Source organism: Bos grunniens, chromosome 22 (genome assembly GCF_055505025.1).
Source record: "Bos grunniens cultivar Pamir isolate PY7600 chromosome 22, Bosgru_T2T1.0, whole genome shotgun sequence".
Lineage (NCBI taxonomy): Eukaryota > Metazoa > Chordata > Mammalia > Artiodactyla > Bovidae > Bos > Bos grunniens.
Window position 1 is genome coordinate 46,344,289 of NC_141186.1, and position 21,087 is coordinate 46,365,375.

The window sequence follows — 21,087 nt, forward strand, 5'->3', positions numbered from 1 at the left end:
TCTTAAAAATAAATCACAGGATCTTCCTGTTGGTCCAGTGGCTAAGACTATATGCTCCCAGTGCAGGGGGCGTGGGTTCAATTCGTGGTCACGGAACTGGATCCCCACATGTTGCAACTAAGAGCTCACATGCCACAACTATATTCCACATGCCACAACTAAGACCTGGCACAGCCAAAAGTAAATAAATAAATCACAAGGGATATTCTAATAATCTAAGATGGGAGGTCATCACAATATGGCTAGCTGACTACATGGTTAATAGTCTAAGTCATGGAGAAGGCAATGGCACCCCACTCCAGTACTCTTGCCTGGAAAATCCCATGGATGGAGGAGCCTGATAGGCTGCAGTCCATGGGGTCGCTAAGAGTCAGCCACGACTGAGCGACTTCCCTTTCACTTTTCACTTTCATGCATTGGAGAAGGAAATGGCAACCCACTCCAGTGTTCTTGCCTGGAGAATCCCAGGGACGGGGGAGCCTGGTGGGCTGCCGTCTATGGGGTCGCACAGAGTCGGACACGACTGAAGTGACTTAGCAGTAGCAGTCTAAGTCAAATGGTTTAATGAAGCTGCCCACAGCACAGGTGGCAAAAGAATAGCCATTAACTTGACCCTAATTAACTTTTTAAACCAACTTGGGATCACAGTTCAGGAAACACCTGATGTGACCAATGCTGTATCTACAGAGCAAGGTTAGGTGCAGAATTTAAGCTGATATGTATTTGAGACCTTTCTTTTGAGTCAGCTCTATCACTGGCACTAACATATTTTAACCTCTACCTAAGCCATCTTTAGTAGACAGTTATCTGAATTCACCACTTTACATAACATGTAGAGATCTAGCTTGAAAGTACTGTTAGAATTATCCAAAGTAACTTAACTGTACAACAATTCCTTTTCTAGCCTGTACAGTTTGAAAATATAGAAAACAAGTCTCTGGTTTTTTTCTCCTCTTTCTTAAAAAACAATTCCATTTTCAGAGCTTCAGAGGCATGCATCTGAATGGAGAAGTGGACATAAGAATAGATGAATAGGCCAGTCAGGAAATGTTTGGAATCAATAGTATTAACATAATTAACTTGAGAGATTTACTCTGGACTGAGATCAGCATTCTGGAACACACAGACCTGCTAGAGAACTGTGTGACTTTATACATCCTGAGACTTTATCCTGTTTTAATCAGCAGTCATTAATCTCAACAATTTTTCATATTGTTTTAATTTTCCTGAACAGTTATATCCAAGCTCACACATTCAAAATGTGTTTCTGAAGCTCATTTTTCTGTGACTCTCAACAAGCCCATATGATGTCATTTCAAATGTTGCTTATTATTAAGTTGAAATAATTAACTGAACTTAGGACCCTGCTAGAAACTAGCAATATCTTTTGTTAAAACTGAACTTTCAAAAATAATGTGAGGAGATTTATAAATAACTACTAACAAAAGCACTAAATGTATAAACCTATCACTAATGTATTTTCTATTTTTCTTATGTCTTAGGTTAAATTACAAACAGGCTTATCCTATCACCTGAATATGAGAAATAAAAACTCGTACCACTTAGGTTTCTACCCTCAGTTGGTGTCATATCTTCCTGAAGGAAGATTTTCTTGAAAATAATTTCTACCTATTATCTGTTCTTCATAAAAGTTATAGCTTTTGTCCAAAAATAGTCAAGAGAAAAAGGAATCAAAAGAAAAATAAACATTTTTTACTTACACTATGAAACTGATTCTTATCAAGTTTTATTTTAACAAAGAATGGTTCTGAACTATTTTATTGTACTTGTAGGAATTGATATTAGAATAAATTGTTACATAAATACATAGAGTTTTAGGAATAAAGATATTCATGTATGGTGGCATTTCTTATAAAGCAAATATTACAAACAGCCTAAGTGAGGTTGGTTTAAAAAAATAGTAAATTTATATACTGTGTGGCCATTATAAAAATTGTGTTGCAGAAATATGTAAGGGCAAGGAAATATGTCTATGATATTTCAGGTAAAAAAAAAGCTATGTCATCAGTGTTTAAAGCATAATTATGATTCCAAAAGTGTTTAAAACATAATTATGACTTTTTAATGCAATACATAGGATAAATAGTTACTCTTCTTACTATATAAGCTCAATACAAAAGAAGAGACCAACAACATAGGACTAAAAACTTAAGAGAAAAATAGAAGGGGGTGGAATTGATACATATGTATATATATATATATATATTGGCTGTGCTGCATGGCTTGTGGGATCTTAGTTCTCCAACTAGGGATTGAACCTGGGTCCTCCACAGTGAGAGCATGAAGTCCAAATCTCTGGACTGGCAGGGAATTTTAAACAGAGGTAAGAATATACTTAGAGTGTATACAGAAGGGGAAATATAAATGGCTTTAAGACATATGGAATGTATTCAACATACATCATTAAAAGAAAACCCACAATGATATTCCATTTTTTGGGTATCAGAATGGCAAGGGGTGAAACATTTTGATAAGACACTATGTTGCTAAGAGTATAATAAACATATATTCTCCTAAACTAGTAGAAATACAAATTGGTTTAACATATCCAGAGTGCATTTTTGCAGGATCTATCAAAATTACATAAACTTTGACCCATTGATTCTTCTAATAATGTACCATACATACAAATAAATTACTTATTACCCAAGAATATTCGTTTCTACACTGTCTCAAGTAGCCAACATTTTGGAACAACCTGAAAGTTCAATGAAAGTTATATGAAAACATCCTCCAAATTGGAATCTTGGGTAACCACTAAAAAAAAAAAAAAAAAAAAGGCAAACCTATAAAATGACATGATGATAGTTTCCAATCTAGCAAGTGAAAAAGGTGAGGTATTGTATGTGTAGTCAACACTGTCATTCCTGTAAGAAATGAATGGCGAAACATCTAAAGTACCTGTGTTTCTCTATTAGGTTGCTGCAAACGTCATTGCGGTTTTGGACTGTGAATTTTAAATCATTACAAGTAGGCGCAAACACTTCTTTATTACGCAAAACAGGAACCATTACAATCCACACATTTTTACCAACAAGAAATACGTTTGTTTATTTCTTTAGTGTAAAAATTCATCCCTCAGGATTTGAAGAACTCTTGGAAAGCATTTCCTGCCTCCTGTGATTGTGGAAGCATTTTCCCTGCAAAAAGTTGTCAAGATGCTTGAATAAGTGGTAGCTGGTTGGCGAGAGGTCAGGTGAATATGGAGGATGAGGCAAAACTTTGTAGACCAGTTCATTCAACTTTTGAAGTGTTGGCTGTGTGACATGTGGTCGGGTGTTGTCATGGAGAAGAATCGGGCCCTTCCTGTTGACCAATGCTCGCTATCGGCACTGCAGTTTTTGGTGTATCTCATTGATTCGCTGAGCATACTTCTCAGATGTAATGGTTTCACCAGGATTCAGAAAGCTATACTGGATCAGATCAGCAGCAGACCACCAAACAGTGACTATGACCATTTTTTGGTGCAAGTTTGGCTATGGTAAGTGCTTTGAAACTTCTTAGTCCAACCACTGAGCTGGTTGTCACAGGTTGTCTTATAAAAACCCACTTTTCATCGCACGTCACAGTCTGACGTGCATGTGACATCGCACGTCACAATTCTATGCTTCATTGTTGTTGCATTGTTGCTGTTTTTTGAGGCAGGGCTTCCCTCCTGGCTCAGTGGTAAAGAATCCACCTGCCATGCAGTAGCCACAGGAGACGCAGGTTCTATCTCTGGGTGGGGAAGATCCCTTGGAGGAGAGCATGGCAACCCACTCCACTATTCTTGACTGGAGGCTCTCTTGGACAGAGGAGCCTGGTGGGGCTACAGTCCATAGGATCATAAAGAGTCAGACACAACTGAAGCAATTTAGCACATGCAGCTCACAAGGCACCCACTTAGTCAAGCTTTTTCACCTTTCCAATTAGCTTCAGATGTCAAATGATGCTGAGTTCATCAGCAACTTCTCCTGTAGTTGTAAGAGGGTCAGCTTCGATGATGGCTCTCAATGGGTCATTGTCAACTTCCGACAGACAGCCACTATGTTCCTCATCTTCAGGGCTCTAGTCTCCTTTGCAAAACTTTCTTGAACCACCACTGCACTGTATTAGCAGTTTCTGGGCCAAATCGTTGTTGATGCTGTGAGTTATCTCTGCTGCTTTATGACCCATTTTGAACTTAAATAAGAAAATCACTCGAATTTGCTTTTTGTCTAACATCATTTCCCTGGTTTAAAATAAATATAAACAGCAAGTAGTAAGTCACTAGCCAAAAATAAATAAATAAAGCAAGAAATGTGCATTAAAATGATGTTCAACATAACCACATTTACTTATGAATATACCACAGTATCAAACAGCAAATTCAACAATGCAAAAATCGCAATTACTTTTGCACCAATCTAATATTTGCATATGATAACCCTGGAGGAATACATTAATCTCTGGAAATGACTGTCCCCTAGAAAGACTGCAAAGGGTCACTGGTGGGAGAAGATTTAATTTTCATTGCATGTCCATATGCACTATTTGATTTATTTACCAAGTTTGTGGGGACTTCCCTAGTGGATCTGTGGTAAAGAATCTGCATGTCAATGCAGGAGACATGGGTTAAATCCCTGGGTTGGGAAGATACACTGGAGAAAGAAACGGCAACCCACTCCAGTGTTCTTGCTGGAAAAATCTCATGGACAGAGGAGCCTGGCGGGCCATAGTTCCAGGGGGCTGCAAAAGAGTTAGACACTACTTAGCGACTAAACAACAACCAAGTTTGTGTATGATACTTTGTATCATTATTTATTTCACTTATGTATGTACTTAGTTAATAGTTATTTTTAAATTATCAGATATGGAGAAGAAACACTGATGGAGAGAAAGATTCCTAAAAGGATCATAGGGCTTTGAATCTGGCATCAGCAGCTCCTTCTCCGTGGGACCTTGGCAAAGGACTCTCCTTACTCTGGACCACCTTCTCTTTCCCTAAAGAGAATCACAGAGTTCACTCTTCACTTGTGGGAATCTGAGTTTCTAGTTGTTTTCAAAACACATACTTGTTTTCAAATATCACACAAAATAACAGGTGTCTCAGCTACCAGAATTACACACATCCTCTCCCCTGTCACTCACACTTTACAAGGCTATTCGCTTGGGAAACTGTCTCAAGCAACAATTTTCTGAGCACTGGTTTAAACACAAGGCTAGGTTAAGTACTAGAAATATAAGAGTATAAGACATCCCAGTTATTGAATGCCAACTAAATGCCAGGTGCTGGATGAGGTGTTTTTTATAATTGTATCTTGCGATGTTCACATCAACCCAGTACCCTGTAGGCATTATCAGTATCTTCATTTTTACAAATGAGCAGGTGACAACTAAGAGGGATAACTTACTTGCTGGCAAAGGTCACCCAATTAAGAAGCGATCCCATTGAGAGCTAAAACCCAGTCTGCGTGACACCAGGCCTGAGCTATTTTTCACCATAATTCCAGCCCATGGCACCTGATTTGCTGGGAGAGGAAGACAAACAGATGCTTGATCAGTAATGGGGTAAGTACTGTGAGAGAACCTCCAAGTAGGTTTAATAGAGATTTGCATGAAGGTGGCACTCAGGAAGCATATTGCTCTTTTCCAGTGGGATGTTTGTAGACTTCTTCCCATAGGTCAAGTGAATGGTGAAACTGCCAGTTTTCAAAGCAAACCTTGACCATGAGATGAACTCAGTCTGAAACGCGGCTACACAAGTGACTTGGTACCATGACAGACAGCCACTCAACTGGATGCCACAGGAATCTTCTCTGAGGTTTCAGAGTCAGGGAGACCTTGACTCAACTCACATTTGGTACTCAGTAGCTTTGTAATACCAGTCTGGAGACTTAACTCCTCTGAGCCTCACGTTCCTACTTGGTGAAATGCATATGAAATGAAAAAATGTAAAGAAAAATAATGTGGAAAAATGAACATGAAGCTCCTGTCATAAAGTAGGCATTCAATAAACAGTCATCATATTCTCATATAGGCTTGGATCTATCAAAATAATCCAAGATTGCACAGGCGAGTACTTCAGTCGAAATGGAATCATTGCGAAATGCATAATTTGTTTCCTGAAAGTCAGTGTATCCGTGTTTTGAGAAACATCTGATATAATGCTTATGGCCTGAGAATTTCTCCCACTTCCTTCAGACTTTGATCATTTACACCTCCAATAATTACGGATCATGAGTGATTCTTAGCCTCATCTTGTACCCTCTCCACCCATTTTTCTTTCAAATGCACAAAGATGCCAGGGGATGCTGTGTTTGCTAAGGTTCTTGGGTGACCTCTTCTTAGGCATGAAAACTGTATCGAGGTGAATGCCTTTCATCTTATGTCGCCAAGGGGTCTTGTCAAAATCATAAGCAATCCTAAAATGAGGGGAGTGGAGGTCACCTGAGGAAAAAGAGAAAATCCAAGTCCCAAAGAAAAGCTGATAATTAAAAAATGAATTTCCTTCTTGAGTGTACAATATGTCTCTTGAAAAAGTGATTTGTGTCTAGAAGTTTTATGTCTACATTCAATAAGCTGCATTTCAAGCAGCATTTCTTCTTCGATCCTTTGAGCTCCTTTAATACATCAGATGGGTTTTTAATACCCACAGGAATATATAAACTCTTTCCAAGCTAAACAAATGGAGGGCAAGCTGGAGAGTTAATAAACACACATCTATAGGGGTTTGGCAACTTGCTAAGCCACTTCAGGTGCAGCACTGGGAAGCCCAAGGGAGGAACACAGACAGCCCTTTGAGGTAGGGGAGGTGGGCGTCACAGCAGAGACAGCCATCAGGATGGAGACAATGCACCGCAGAAAGGCCGCTTGCAAACGTCAAGTGTGGATACAGCTCTGCACTCCTCCATTCCGCATGCAAATAAACATTCTAAAAATATTCTTTGGCTCTGATGGTCTCCTACCCTCCAGCATGGAAGAGGAAAGCCTCACTGTGCTCTGAGCCCAGACAAACTTACATGTGCTCCCACCCAGCTTTCCCACACATTAAGAAACATACAAATGGGAAATTGTTGTGAGACTAATTCACGTCAGGTAGAGACCTGCCTAGTCATTACAGACATGTGCCCCTCTCATTTTGCATCATGGACTCTTGAGGGAAAACAGTAATTTACAACATTTCCTGTACTAAAACCTCTCCAAACATGGCTTATCAAAGGGCAAGTAAAGATAGTAACATCTACACAACAATGACCGTTCTATCTGGAACCTCAAAAGTTGTAATCATTGTTGCTTTTGGAAATAGGGCACTTTTCCCTCTTTAAGTATTTAAGAAAGAATCAGAAGTCCTGTCTCCAGTAAAGTGATTTACTGAACTGAGACTCAGAAGAATTGGTACAAAAATCAATCAGAGGTTTTAATCCCAATTATTCTAATGTTTTGGGACCACATTTTCATCTTCTGGCAATATTTCAGAAATTCAAAATAAAGCTATCAAGATAAGCATTTACTTCTCCCTCCTCCCTTTAAAATTTTAAAGCCAAGATGTTTTTAGCAACCAAAAACATACAGCACTAACTAAGTTGTTCACTCTAAGAGCTAATATTAAATGATTCAAGCCTAGGTCCATACCGTAATATGAAAAGAAGGTAGCGCTTTATTAAAGGATGAGTGGCAGGTCATCAACATTACATGACACACTGGTGAAAACTTAGACATGATAGAGTCCTATTTTAAGTATTTGGTGATGGAAAGAATCACATCCTTTTAGAATCCAGGAGTTATTCCAATATACCACCTTCTGAGATGCATGGACTTGACACTGTAAAACTCAAAGACAGAGGAACGATTTTGATTTCGCCGATATATGCTCTGCACATTGCCAGCCAACATGGTGAGATCTAAGCGAGTAAATGACACCAAGAGAAAACCTAGAGAAAAATAAAGTGCATAACCCTCAGTCTTCAAAGGAAAGAACTTGACCCTTGGTGTTAATTTCACTGTAGAGTAGGAAAGTTGTCTTGTTTGGAACTGAATTAAAGCCTGCTTAAAAGGGTCGATGATTATTTCATGGGAAATTGAATCACATTTATTTACACATTTAAAACAAGATTGAGTACAGTAGTTTGGCAAGAATCTATAGAGCAGGAGATACAAAAATATTTCAACAAATTAGTGTATGCTTACAAATTAAGTGGTTAAAAACTGTTACATTTTAACGCCTACAAATTATATTATTCATGACACTAATGTACTCCCACTGGCAAAGTCTGTATCTAATTTGTGTAATGAAGTATCTGATCACTATTGAATATGTGTAGTCCCTAATTCAGAATTCCAAATTTTTTATGAGCCGAGAGCTCAAGTAGATCCAAGAAGTGGCAAAATTCCAAGATCTACTTTATCTAGGACTGTCTCGTTGGAGCAAAAAAAAACCTCACCAACGACTTTTCCTGATTGAAACTATTAGTTTTACCTTCCAGGCTAAGAAATCTGGAAGAGGGGGCTGACTGGAGTTCTGTGGTTTTCCTACAATGCTGTCAACATAGATGGGTGTGCTATAAAAATATCTCCCATTTATGAAGCATTTACTCTGGGCTGGGCACTGTGATAAATATGGGGGCTACAATTTTTTCTTTTTTTATCCCACATACAGGTCCTGTGAGGCAGGTATCATAGCCCTTTCAGAGATGAGTGGACTGAAACCTACAATACTTATTGGTTAAAATCTTTGCATGCTTAAGTGCTGCAGCCCAGATGATATCCCAGTCCCAGAATCTATTCTCTCAGTCTTTACTCCAGGAAGACACCATGCCCCCCTTGTGCAGTGGGTGCATTTTATAGGTTGTTTCCAGAAGACCCACTTGGTAACAACACCTGCAGGGCATTGGCCGAGAACAGTCTGAAGAATTTGCGGTAAATCGCCCACCCAGCCTAAGACCTCAACAGGAAATTGGATTCGTTTGTAGGAAAATGGAATCCCTGAACTATGGTTCTCTGAACTGTAGCCCACGAAACATGTCAACACAGCTTCGAGACCAATTACTTTCTTTCAGTTTAGCGGACAAATGAAAGGCGCATGGGGAGATGTGATGAGAGAATAAAAGTGTAGCCACAGCTTTTGGGGCTTCCAGGAAGATGAGCAAAACTTGTGTGCAGATCCGAAAGTGAAACTGATGGCAACATAATTCTTATGAAAAGCAGTGAGTAATATTACCGCATAAAAAGAACAGACACACACAGAGACACACAAAACAACAATATAAAAATCTAATTTGCCTTAGAAAGTAATATCTTGCCAGCACTGAAATGTGACAAGGGTTTTAAAGCTCTGGCATTAAATATGTGACACATGTTTAATTTCATTCTGATTAATTATTTTTTAAATTGTTAAAATATTTAACTCAGCAATTGATTCCCATTCCAAGGGAACCTTTGTGGATCCCTTTCTCATCAAAGGATGAGGGGGTATCAAGAAAAACAGCAATGTACTGGAAAATGGTTAAAACATCACATTCTTTTCGATATTCAATTTTGTTAAGCTTGTTGACAGTCACAAATGCCCAGAAAATATGGGTTGAGTTGTTTTAGATTGCTGTTTGAATAACAGATTAATTTAATAATCAGTGGGATATTGAATGACGAAAATTATTGGTTAAAGTAGCCAAACCACCAACCCTAATGACATTCTTATGTAAATTCTTATTTTCTTTTAGGCTCCTGCATTCTTAATAAACCCTATATTTTTGAAAATCCTTTTTTAAACATCACATACTGCCCCTCTGTTAAAATATATCTGTCTATGCTATAGACAGATAAATGTCCACTTTTGGAGTTGCCAATGTGATGGTTTCTATTTAGAGCAACTGAGTCACCTCTTGATGGTTTTTCCATATAAAACCAACAAGGGCTTCTGGAAACAGGACACAGAGACTGAGCTGGGAGCAGCCAGTCTTCAAAGACTGTTGGAGACCAAAAAGACTTTTATAATATGGCTAGAAGCACCTGACATGGTTTCCTGAGTTTTATCAAGATGTGTAGACACCAGGGTTATCTGATGCCTATAGTTAACGACAGCCACCAGCAGACTGCCACATGAAGCACGATCCCGTGGGAAGCGCGCAGTGCTTTGGTTGCTCTATGGTTTGCCATTGCTTGTGGAGGAAAGTAATCGCTGCCTTGAAAATGGTTTGTAATGGACACAGTTTTGTATGTTCCATTGCGGGAGGCGAGATGTTTTTCTTTGAAAAAGATCTTAGTGCGTAATTTTTGAAATACTGTAATTTTCACCAAACTCAGTTTCCAACTCACTCGTCGCCAAATGCTGTAGAATTGTGTTATTTTTGAATGTCACTGGCGCTGACCTGAAGTTACCTACAAAGCTAGTCAAAAATTAGTAACTATTTTAGAGAACTCGTCCTGCAAAAGCTCATTCTTTCCAAGGCAAAAGTTGAGAAATTTCTACACGCATAGAATGTAAAGCAGATGGGCAAATTCAGCTGCCTGTTTGCCACCAAACCTATTGGCCATTGTACTGAAAAGTCTACCTGCTGTCACAAGGGACCGTCACCAAAAGCCAGATAACAGTGTTTCTGTCATTGACATACTGCATTTCAAGAATACAAAGCTCATACAAAATGCAAAATGCTATCTTCATTCTTTAATAAATACATACATCTTCTAATAAATTCCACTTCATAAAATGGAACAAGGAAAGACAGAGAGAATGAGACACGCAAAAACAAGAAAAAAAGAGTTTAATCCTTCAAAAGCTGTCAGTGAGACTATTCTTTATGAGTCTATTTTGATGTGATAAGAGCATTGTATCAAAAATTTGTAACAAAGCCTCACAAAAATTTTTGGATTAGGAAAAAAAAAAAAACAGTCATGAATTGACTTTTCATTCAACTAGTCACCCCAGCCAACTTGTTAATTTCTAATCCCTAAAAAGAGGAAGAGGAGAATGAAGAGGCAGAAACAGCTGAGGCGGCTCGATGAGAACCAGGCTGTGTGTGTATGTGCTGGGGGGCTACATTCAGAGGTGCAGCACACGGCCTGTCTGAATCAGAAGTTTCTGCTTCAAAGGTTGGTCTAGCGTCACCGTTACTGTCATTTCTCCCATCATCTGAAATCTGACCATTTTTCCTCCCTTCCTTAAAGCTTCTGTGTTAGTCCACACTGGTGTCAGGGTAGCAGCTTAAGTCCTTAAAGGACTAGTGCTCTGTGACAGGGTCAAAGGGGCCACGTGACTTGGGCCTTATTTGCCTCCTCTCGTCTCACCTCTACCTCTGTGTCCCAGCTTCCCTTGTAAACATTTGTTGAACAAACCACAGTTTTTCTTGTCTCCATGAGTCTCTTCCATCTGTCTGGATACTCCTACTTGCTAACTTCTCCACACTTGGCGTTCTTACATTAGATGCTACTTTTATCCAGGAAGCCTCTCTCTCTCTTTTTAATTCTATACTTTCTTCAGGTAGCTCTCTTTTAAAAGAAATATGTATGTCTTTGGCTCCGCTGGGGCCTTGGTCGTGGCACATGGGGTCTCTCTGTTGCAGCGCATGGACCCTTTAGTTGTGGCACGTGGGTTTAGTTGTTCTGTGGCATATGGGATCTTACTTCTTTTACCAGGGATCAAACCTGCACCCAATGCACTGCAAGGCAGATTTCTAACCACTGGACCATGGGGGAAGCCCCAGGGAAGCCGCTATTGACCAGTCCAAGCCTCCCTTCCATGCTGCTGTGTGAAATTTACTCTCTAATCCTGGCATGAAGCATGGGGGGCTGACACTGCCTAGTTACTTCTTTGTAAACTCCATGAGGAAGGAATCATGTGTGCCTCATTCATTGCTAACTCCCCACAGTGTAGCCCAGTGTCTAGGATATAACACAGAATCAAGAAATGTTCACTGAAGTTCTAAGCTAGTTTTAATTTTTTTCCTAAAGTCCTATTTTTTTTCCCCCAGGCAAATTTCTTAGAAACCTCCTTTAAGGTAATTTATGTATCAGCTCTCATATTTTCAAAACTAAATTGTCATTTCACAAATTAGAGTTTCTTGACAGCAAGATCAAACCAGTCAATCCTACATGAAATCAACCCTGAATATTCACTGGAAGGACTGCTGCTGAAGCTGAAGCTTCAATCCTTTCACCACCTGATGTAAAGAGCGGACTCACTGGAATAGACCCTGATGGTGGGGAAGATTGAAAGCAGGAGGAGAAGGGGAAGACAGAGGATGAGATGGTTGGACGGCATCACCGAATCAATGGACATGAGTTTGACCAAGCTCCAGGAGATGGTGAAGGACAGGGAAGCCTGTGTGCTGCACTCCATGGGGTTACAAAGAGTTGGACATGACTGAGCAACTGAATAATAACAACAAACTAGATATTAGAAACAGGCAAAACCAGTCTATGATGTTAGAAATCTAGAGAGGGGTTATCATATGGTAAGTGGAGGTTGTGCACAGAAAGGGAGAGGTTTAGGACCTCCTGTGAGGCTGGTAATGTTCTTTCACTTCTTAGCCTGAGTGCTGGTTACATACATGTGTCCTCTTTGTGAGAAAACTAATCAGCTGGCAAACTTATGGTTTGTACACTTCTCTGTATTTGTTCTAGTTAATAAAATTTTTAGTTAAAAAGAAAGAAAAGGGACTTCCTTGGTTAGCCAGTGGCTAAGACACCCAATACAGGGTGCCTAGGTTCCATCCCTGGCCGGGAAACTAGATCCCACATGCTGCAACTAAGTCCACATGCCCCAACTATTAATAAAAGATCCCCATGCCACAGTGAATATTGAAGCTCCCGAGTGCTGCAACTAAGAATCCTGCTGCAGTCAAATACATAAAAAAATAATTAATTTAAAAAAGAAAAAGGAAAAGCACAAGTCCCTGTTTCTCTCCTCACTCAGACCCCAGAACCTTTACTGTGTTTTGCCTCCATAGTTTTTGACAGAGCTGCTGGGCAGTAGCCTTGAAATAAAGCTTTGAAAGCAAAATCTTATCTTTTCATTGCTACCAGCAAATTGTACATGACCTTCTCAACTTCCCAACCTCCTGTGAGTTTTCAACCCACACTCCTGCAAGTGTGGAATTTACACTGTGAAACAGACTAGTCATGGGAGGTGTCAATACCTCAGCATCTACTTCATTATCTTATCTGTCCTTGACTTTCCTAAAGCACCCTACACAGATTCCAGGATGTAGCAAGAACACATTTACCTCCCAGTGAACGAAAGGTGGTCTTCTGTTTAGTTTGAAATCTTGATTTTCATCAAGCAGCATTCATCTCCTTGGTTTCTAACTGCAAGTCAACAAGGAAAAATACTGATTGCCCTAGCAGTTGTCCATCTTGGTTCTGTTTGTTTTCTCACTTAGAATGGAAATGAGAAAGTTAACTTACTCCACTGAGTATGATCATCTATCATCTGCTAAGAGATATTGGCCACCTCATGACTGGAGAGAGGATACCGCTCTGCTCAAAAGGTTTCATGAGTATTATAAAACCAAGAGGGTCTCTTGACAGAGCCACAGAGCCATGAATAGTCAACAGTACTTAAGTTATACATGAACTGGTCATCTGAGAGACCTCTTTCTCCAGGGAATTCTATAGAAGTGAACTGATGGTAGACTATGAAAAGGCACATTCACATTTCAACAGAATGGTTTCTGGAGGTTAAACATTGTTTATACTAAGTTGGTATGGTATTATACTTGTGTTAAGTGTGGCCATGGGCTTCTCTGGTAGCTCAGCTGGTAAAGAATCCGCCTGCAATGCAGGAGACTGATTCGATTCCTGGGTTGGGAAGATCTGCTGGAGAAGGGATAGGCTACCCATTTCAGTGTTCTGACCTGGAGAATTCCATGGACTCTATAGACCATGGGGTCGCAAAGGGTCGGGCACGACTGAGTGACTTTTACTTTCAGTTAAGTGTGGCCGTATATTGAGTACTTACTCTGTTCCAAGCATTATGTCAATTCACAGCATAAAATTTCCCACTTACATCTTACAAAAAGCCAATGCTATGCTCACTATTATTATCCCCCAAATTACCCAGGAAAAAGCTGAGTGTCAGAGAGTTTCGGTTTTTACTCAAGGTCACACAATTTGCAGTTCGTGACACTAGGGCTCACACTCTGAAGCCTGTGACTCCACAGGCCCTGCACTAACCACTGTGCTTCAGGGCTTTCCTGTGATGGTTCTAAAGTCCTCGGCGGCTACAGTAGACTATAAGATGGTGCACTGGGCAAAGACAGACGCTGTTCTGTTCTAAACACTCAGAGATGCTGGATGAAGTAATAAAACAAAACAAGTGTGTTTAAATGCAAAAGAACTTACAAGAAAAGACACTAAAAGCCCACTTGCACATTTATAGGCTAAGTGTAAAATCCTGGTAATCTGCTGCTGTCCAGGACTCTGAATGGGATAAAGAATATTAGTGTGAGAAAACTTTAAGCCTAAACTACATGCTGCTTAGGAAAAATATTCATTCTAGTTATACAATGCAGGGCCTCCTAAATACAAAAACTTATATAACAATTATTCCCAGGCAGTCAATACCAATAGGACACACAATCGAAGCCCAAGTGTAAGTCTATTATGAGAAGAAACCCAGGTTCTAATCTCTCCCCACAAAAATAATAAATAGCAAAGATCAGTTCACAGTCAAAAATGACAAAACACATGAGAAATGATCAACCAGGAAAGAAAGCAGACACAAGAAACAACAGGATTGGTACCCTCAGAAAGTTAACTATTAAAATAATCTTAAAAGGCCTTTACTATTGTGTGTAGAAACTTGAGATTAAGGCTCTATGTAAAAAAACACAGATTTTAGTAAAAGCAAATAAAACTTCTAGAAACAAACAAAAAACAACCTTATTAAGATTGCAATGGATTCTCTGCACACCTGAAAATAATATAAAATTGTAAATCAACTATACTTGATTTTTTTCAAAAATGCAATACTTAAAAAAAAATCTCAATGGACACTTTAAGCAGCAGACTAGACACAATCAAAAGGAAATTAGTGAACTGTAACATGCTTAAGGAAATTATATAGAATAAAGTACACAAACAGAAATACATTTAAATCTAAATACACTTCAGTGATACATCAGAACATTAAAGAGACACACTTTAAAAACCATCAGAGAGGAATGAAAAGCCAGACTACTTACAAAGATGCAAAACTAAAAGTCATAAGACAATGGAATAGGATTTTTAAAGTATCAATTTAGATAGTATGAAGTTAAACTATCACTGTAGAGTACATATTAAATAAGAATTTAAATAAAGAATGAGATAATTTGTCACTCCCAGATCATTCTTGAAATCAATTTCTAATATACCGTAGAACCAAAAACAATGGTTTTAAAAAAGGCAATGGTAAGTAAACAAAGCAGTAAGCATCTCATTTACTATAGGCAGCAATAATAATAATAATATAGTTGGTAGGTTAAGAACACAGTAGAACTAAAATGTTAGAAAATACTACATGAAAGAGATGAGATATAATCCAAGTCAAAGGTCCTAAGGCCTTGTTTGCTCTGGAGGAACAGATCTTCCTGGAAGGAAGAGATCCTGACCAACTGAAACAGAATGTATACTTTACTGGAATACACTAGTATACTAATAAGGGAAACAAGGGAATGGAGAAAACAGAATGAATATAATAGGCGGCAAAAAAGAAAGAAAAAAGAAAAGAAAAAAACATGGGGAAGAAAAAACATAAAATGATAATAGAAATGCATCCAAACTTGCTGGTAAGCACAATAAATTTTAAGATTAAATCTGTCAATAATAGAGATAATAAGATTTTAAATCCAGCTACATTCTATTTATAATTGTAATGCATAATGACAGAAAAGTCGAAAATGTATGTGTGTGGGGTAAATGTGCCTAGGAAATATTATCTAAAGAAGAAGTCCTAATCCTATGCTATTAGCAAACAAAAGAGGCATTAAAGCATAAAGCACTTCCATATAAAGAGGGTTATTACACAAAAGATAAAAGGAATGGTTCATTAGGAAGCTATACCACTCTTGAACAGAAATGTCCATGGTAACATAGCTTCACAATATAGAAAGCAAAACAAAGTGAATGACATGAAAAAATGGAAAAATACATAAGCCTGGTGAGAGCTTGACATCTAAAATAGACCAAGAAAAGAAGTTTGAAACACAATAAACACACCTGATCCAATGGATACATATTAATCTCTACACTCAGCTTTTAGAGAATAAAACTTGCTTTTAAAACCACAGAGACAAATACTAGAATACAAAGCAAATCTCCACACATATTAAAACACATTTGTTATATAGACAACACTGTCATTTAGTTAGATATCAATAATAAAATAAAAGATAGCCTCAAAACCCATAGATTAGGAAATCTTAAAACACTATTTAAAAATTTACAGATCAAAAAAAAAAGTGAAAGAAAACTTAGAGCTGAATAACAATGAAACTATATTAAATTTACAAAGATAAGCTGGAATGTAGAGAGAAATCATATATATATATGTATGTTCACATACAAATGAAGCTGAAAAAGTTAAGTATCAAACTCAAAATGGTAGAAAAATTAAAAAAAAAAAGAGTAAGTCCCCAAAACATAGAAGATAATGATACACTGAAGAAGCAAAATAAATGAAACAGAAAGTCAGAGAAACAGAGAGAATGAAGCGAACTCAATGATGATTCTTTGGAAAGAAAAACAAAATAGACATATCTGTGCCAGTGTGGAGAGGGAGAGAGAGAGGAGAGGAGGAAACACAGGAGGGACCGAGGGAAGGAGACAGGGGAATGAGAGTGATTTAAAAGGGGAAAATCACAAATAAGGTAACATGTGTAATAAAAAGATACTATTTATAAATGCATGCAATAAACTTTAAGAGTAAGATGCAATAGGTGATTTTCTGAGAAATATAATCACCAAAATCATCTAAAAAACAAATGGAAATTCCAGAGAGATATCATGCAACCATTAAAGAAACTAATGAGTGAAAATGTACTCACACAAAAACAAACAAATAAGCAAAAACCCATCAATCACTGATAGTTTTATAGGTTTTACTAAATCTACAACAGGCAGATAATTTAATCTTACACAAAATGTTACAGATATTAGAGGAAGAGGATAGACTCTTCAAGTAAATTTGTGACAATAAAATGACCCTGATAGCAAAGTCAAATGAAAGGAAGGAAAAGTACAGGCCACGCTCCTTTATGAACACAGACGCAAAGGTTCACAGTACAGTATGAGCAAATGAATCTAGTGATATGAATTTTGTCCTCTGTTTTTTGTAATCAAACAATGAAAGTCAATCCTGCAAAAGCAAGTATGTTTCATATTACATAACCCAGTACTATTAAAGACATTTATGACATATATGATATAGCTCATGATTTAAATTTTTAAAAAATTATATTGGTAAAACACATATTAAAAATTAAAATTATTTTAGTGATGATGCAAAAAATTTATTTTCATACATTTTATCATCCACTCAAGTTTCATACAGTAACAACCAGAGCAACAAGTACACTCGAAGAGGTTTTCTTTAACCTAATAAACGGTTACCAAAAACTCATAGCAATTTAGAAGATGGATAATAATTAAGGTTGCACAACACTGGGAATGTGCTTGATGCCCTTGAATTATATACTCAAAATAGTTACAATGGTCAATTTTATATTATTTATATTTTCCTACAATTTAAAAGCCCTATAGCAAACATCATACTTAACATGGAATTATCAGAAGTGATTCTTTTAATTAGAAACAATACACAGTTTCCTACTCTCATGGTTTCTATTCAACAAATGAATCAGAAGTCCAGCACAATAAAACAATAATTAAGTGTGGAGATTAGAAAGGAAAAATTTTACAAATGATATTAATATGTATGAGAAAAAGTCCAAAAGAACCCATACACAAACTATTAGATCTAAAAGAGCAGTTAGCAGCTGGGTACAGGATATATAATGTTCAGAAATCAGTGAGATTCTCATATGTTAGCAATTACCAATCAGATAATATCGTATTAAATATATGCCATTTCTGAAAGCAAAATCTCATAAGCTGTTTAGGTATAATTCTAACATAACATTACAAAACTGTATTGAGAAGCATGTAAATAAATAGAGATATTTAGCTTATAAGTGGGAAGTTCTAATATCATAAAAATAGCAGTTATCTACAAATTAATTTATAACTTATAGTAATTGTAATCAAAACCCTAGCATAATTCATCAAAATTAATTAGCTGGCTCTAAAATTAATATAGAAGAGTAAAGAGGCAAAAACAGTTAGGCTGACTTAAAAGAAGAGTAAGAGAAACAGATTTTTTTCCTCCTGGCTATCAAGTCACATTACAAAGCTATAATAATTAAACAGATATGGTGTTGACACAAAAACCATAAAACCTAAAAGCAGAGCTGCACATAGATGGGAACCCAGCCTATAACACAGGTGTCATAATAAATCTATTGGAAAATAAAAAAATACCAAGTAAAAAGTGCTGGTTAACAGGCCAACTATATGGAAAAGGATGAAATTAGACCTCTAAATCATGAAACTCACACAAATAAATTCCAGAGGCATTAAAGTTCTAAGTGTGAAAGGCAACTTCTTAATGTGTTCAGAATAAAAATATATGAGAATATATGTATTACATTAGGGTAGAGACTAGTTTCTGAAACAAGGCACAAAATGCACAAATCAAAGAAAAAAATAATAAATTTGACCACATGAAAATAAAAGCAAAAGAAAACTTACATGCATCTAAAGATGCCTATAAAAAGTGAAAAGACAGACCAAGGAATAAGAAGACACATACAAAGCACAGAACTGCAAAGAAATCATATCTGGAACACAAAAAGAATGTCCAAGTCAGTAAGAATAGACCCACCGCCCAAGAGAGAACTGCTAACAGGAAAGAAGAAGCCAGAGACTCCAAATGATCAATAAAACCAGTGAAAGAGGTCTAACTTCATTAATAATCAGGGACACTCATATTAAGCCACCAAGAAATAATTCCGAATATGTCAGATTTGGGTGAATCCTGAAGGCTTGGAGCCTTCAACAAAAACATCTGAAAAATTTCCCCCAATTGGTGAAATAAATTGCCAACTGTTAATTGGGATAAAAAACCAATTAGGACTTCTTCCAACCATCTACAAACTGGGCTAAAAATCTCTTATATTCTAGGACATGTTTTCATACATTTGAATGCATCCCAAACTCTAAACGATCCCTCTAACAAAGCCAAGTGGTGCTCCTTCCAAGCTGATGAAAATAGTTCCTCACACAAGAGGGCAGCCATGTTTCCAGCTCTCATCGTAATCCTGGGCATGGCAGCCGCACTGGCCCATCTGGGAAAGGCCTCTACCAGACAGAAAGAGGCGGGGGATAGGGGGAGGGGTGCTTACTTGGAGCAGTCTTCACAAGCAATGTTCCCTGAGGTTTCCTTGATGGTGCGCTCAGAGACGAACGCTGGATATTCAGTGTCACAAGGCTCCAGGGTCTGTTTCAATTTCTGGGCTGTAGGGATAAGGGGAAAAAAAAAAAAAAGATAAAGAATACAAGGCACTGGCTTTGTTGTGACTGGCAGCCCACAGTAACTCAGAACACAGTTCCGCTCCTGCTGCTCTGTGATTTTTCTAGGCACAGCATAATGCATTATTTTCTAATTAGTCAAGTGATTTCATCTGCCAAGCAACTCTATAAGCTATAATTCCTCAAGCAGTTCTGTTGGCGTGATCAACTATCATTTATGCATCTCAAGAATTCTACTTTCTGGTACAACATCACTCACTGGGTCTCTGACCTCAGACTTACGTGACCTTAGCAACAAAAACACACACACACGTATACATCCGAATAAATGTATAAAATATAAGCTACACCGTATTATTTAGGGTGAGATAAAGGTCATAATACAGTTATACGGTTTTATTACAGAAACAAAATAAACAGAAACAGAAATACGGAATAGTAAAATACGTAATGTCTATGAAACACAGCCATGAACCTAATCCTACTATTGTGAAGTTCCTTGTGTGTAAAGATAGTACTAAATAACCCTGGTACATGGGTAAATACATAGTAGGTACTTGGTAAGGATTTGGTGGTCTACTAAATAATTTAAACAAGTTATGTCCAGTAGGCAAATTTCAAAACCTAATATTTTAAATTTGTAAATTGGGCATGATATAGTTCTTCTATTAGAGGTTGATTTGAGAACTCATTTAAACAATATATGCTGAGTACTTAGTGCAATACTTTTGTTTAAAAGACAAAAATAAAGCCAGTATTCTCATGAAGCCATTAGTGATGATGACAATGATGATAGATATCATTAGCATAGTAGTTAAAGGTAAAGTCAGAGGAGTTCGGAGTGCAAATTCCTGCTTCACTACTTTTAGCTAATCCTCAGTATTCTCACCTGTAAAATGGAGACGCTAGCAGTACAGGTACTCTTCACAAGAGGTTTACTCATGAACATTTTTCCAGTAGAACATTTACTTATAGATTCCCAAAACTCAAACTTCCTATGAAGTTAAGGTGGATTCCCGAAACGCAAACTTCCTATGATGATAACGTGGATATAAACGTATATTTGTAACAATCTCTCCAGGTATATTCCAAATGCAACTGGTTTGGATGTTAGAACCAGCATTAGATGTTTCATAGAATGTCCATCTGGGAGGCTGCCAGCACTAACAGCATCACAGAGTTACTGAGTGCAAAACAACTGTTTGGTAACAACCAGGTAATTGTTGGGTGATCAGAAAGCTGTGTTTTAAGTGTTTATATCCTTACGTGATTCTTTTATATACAGGCCTTTTTAGTGAGCTTTAATTATTCTGAGGAAATTGATTGGGGGTTTGGAGTTGAAGCATAATACATTGTAGTTTTTCTTATTTAAAACAAAAGGAAGTAGACTCAATCAGCTTTTTGTGCCAATCGTGATTTTAGGAACTGGTCACTGACATTAAGTGGTGATTCACATACTAACTCCCAGGGTTGTTCTGAGGAATGAATAGACTGATGCATGCATAACTCTGAACAGAGTGAACACAAGCGTCTTTTCACATACAT

General features: G+C 37.6%; 1 protein-coding gene across 2 annotated transcripts in view; it reads right to left on the minus strand.

Annotated features, from left to right (window-relative positions):
* CACNA2D3 (calcium voltage-gated channel auxiliary subunit alpha2delta 3) overlaps positions 1-21,087 on the minus strand; it is a 900,680-nt gene that overhangs the window by 31,578 nt on the left and 848,015 nt on the right. For both annotated transcript variants that reach the window (XM_086367461.1, XM_086367460.1), the window contains one exon: positions 19,416-19,527. In XM_086367461.1, coding sequence (XP_086223587.1) covers positions 19,416-19,527 — 112 coding nt within the window. The remainder of the gene's footprint in view (positions 1-19,415; positions 19,528-21,087) is intronic.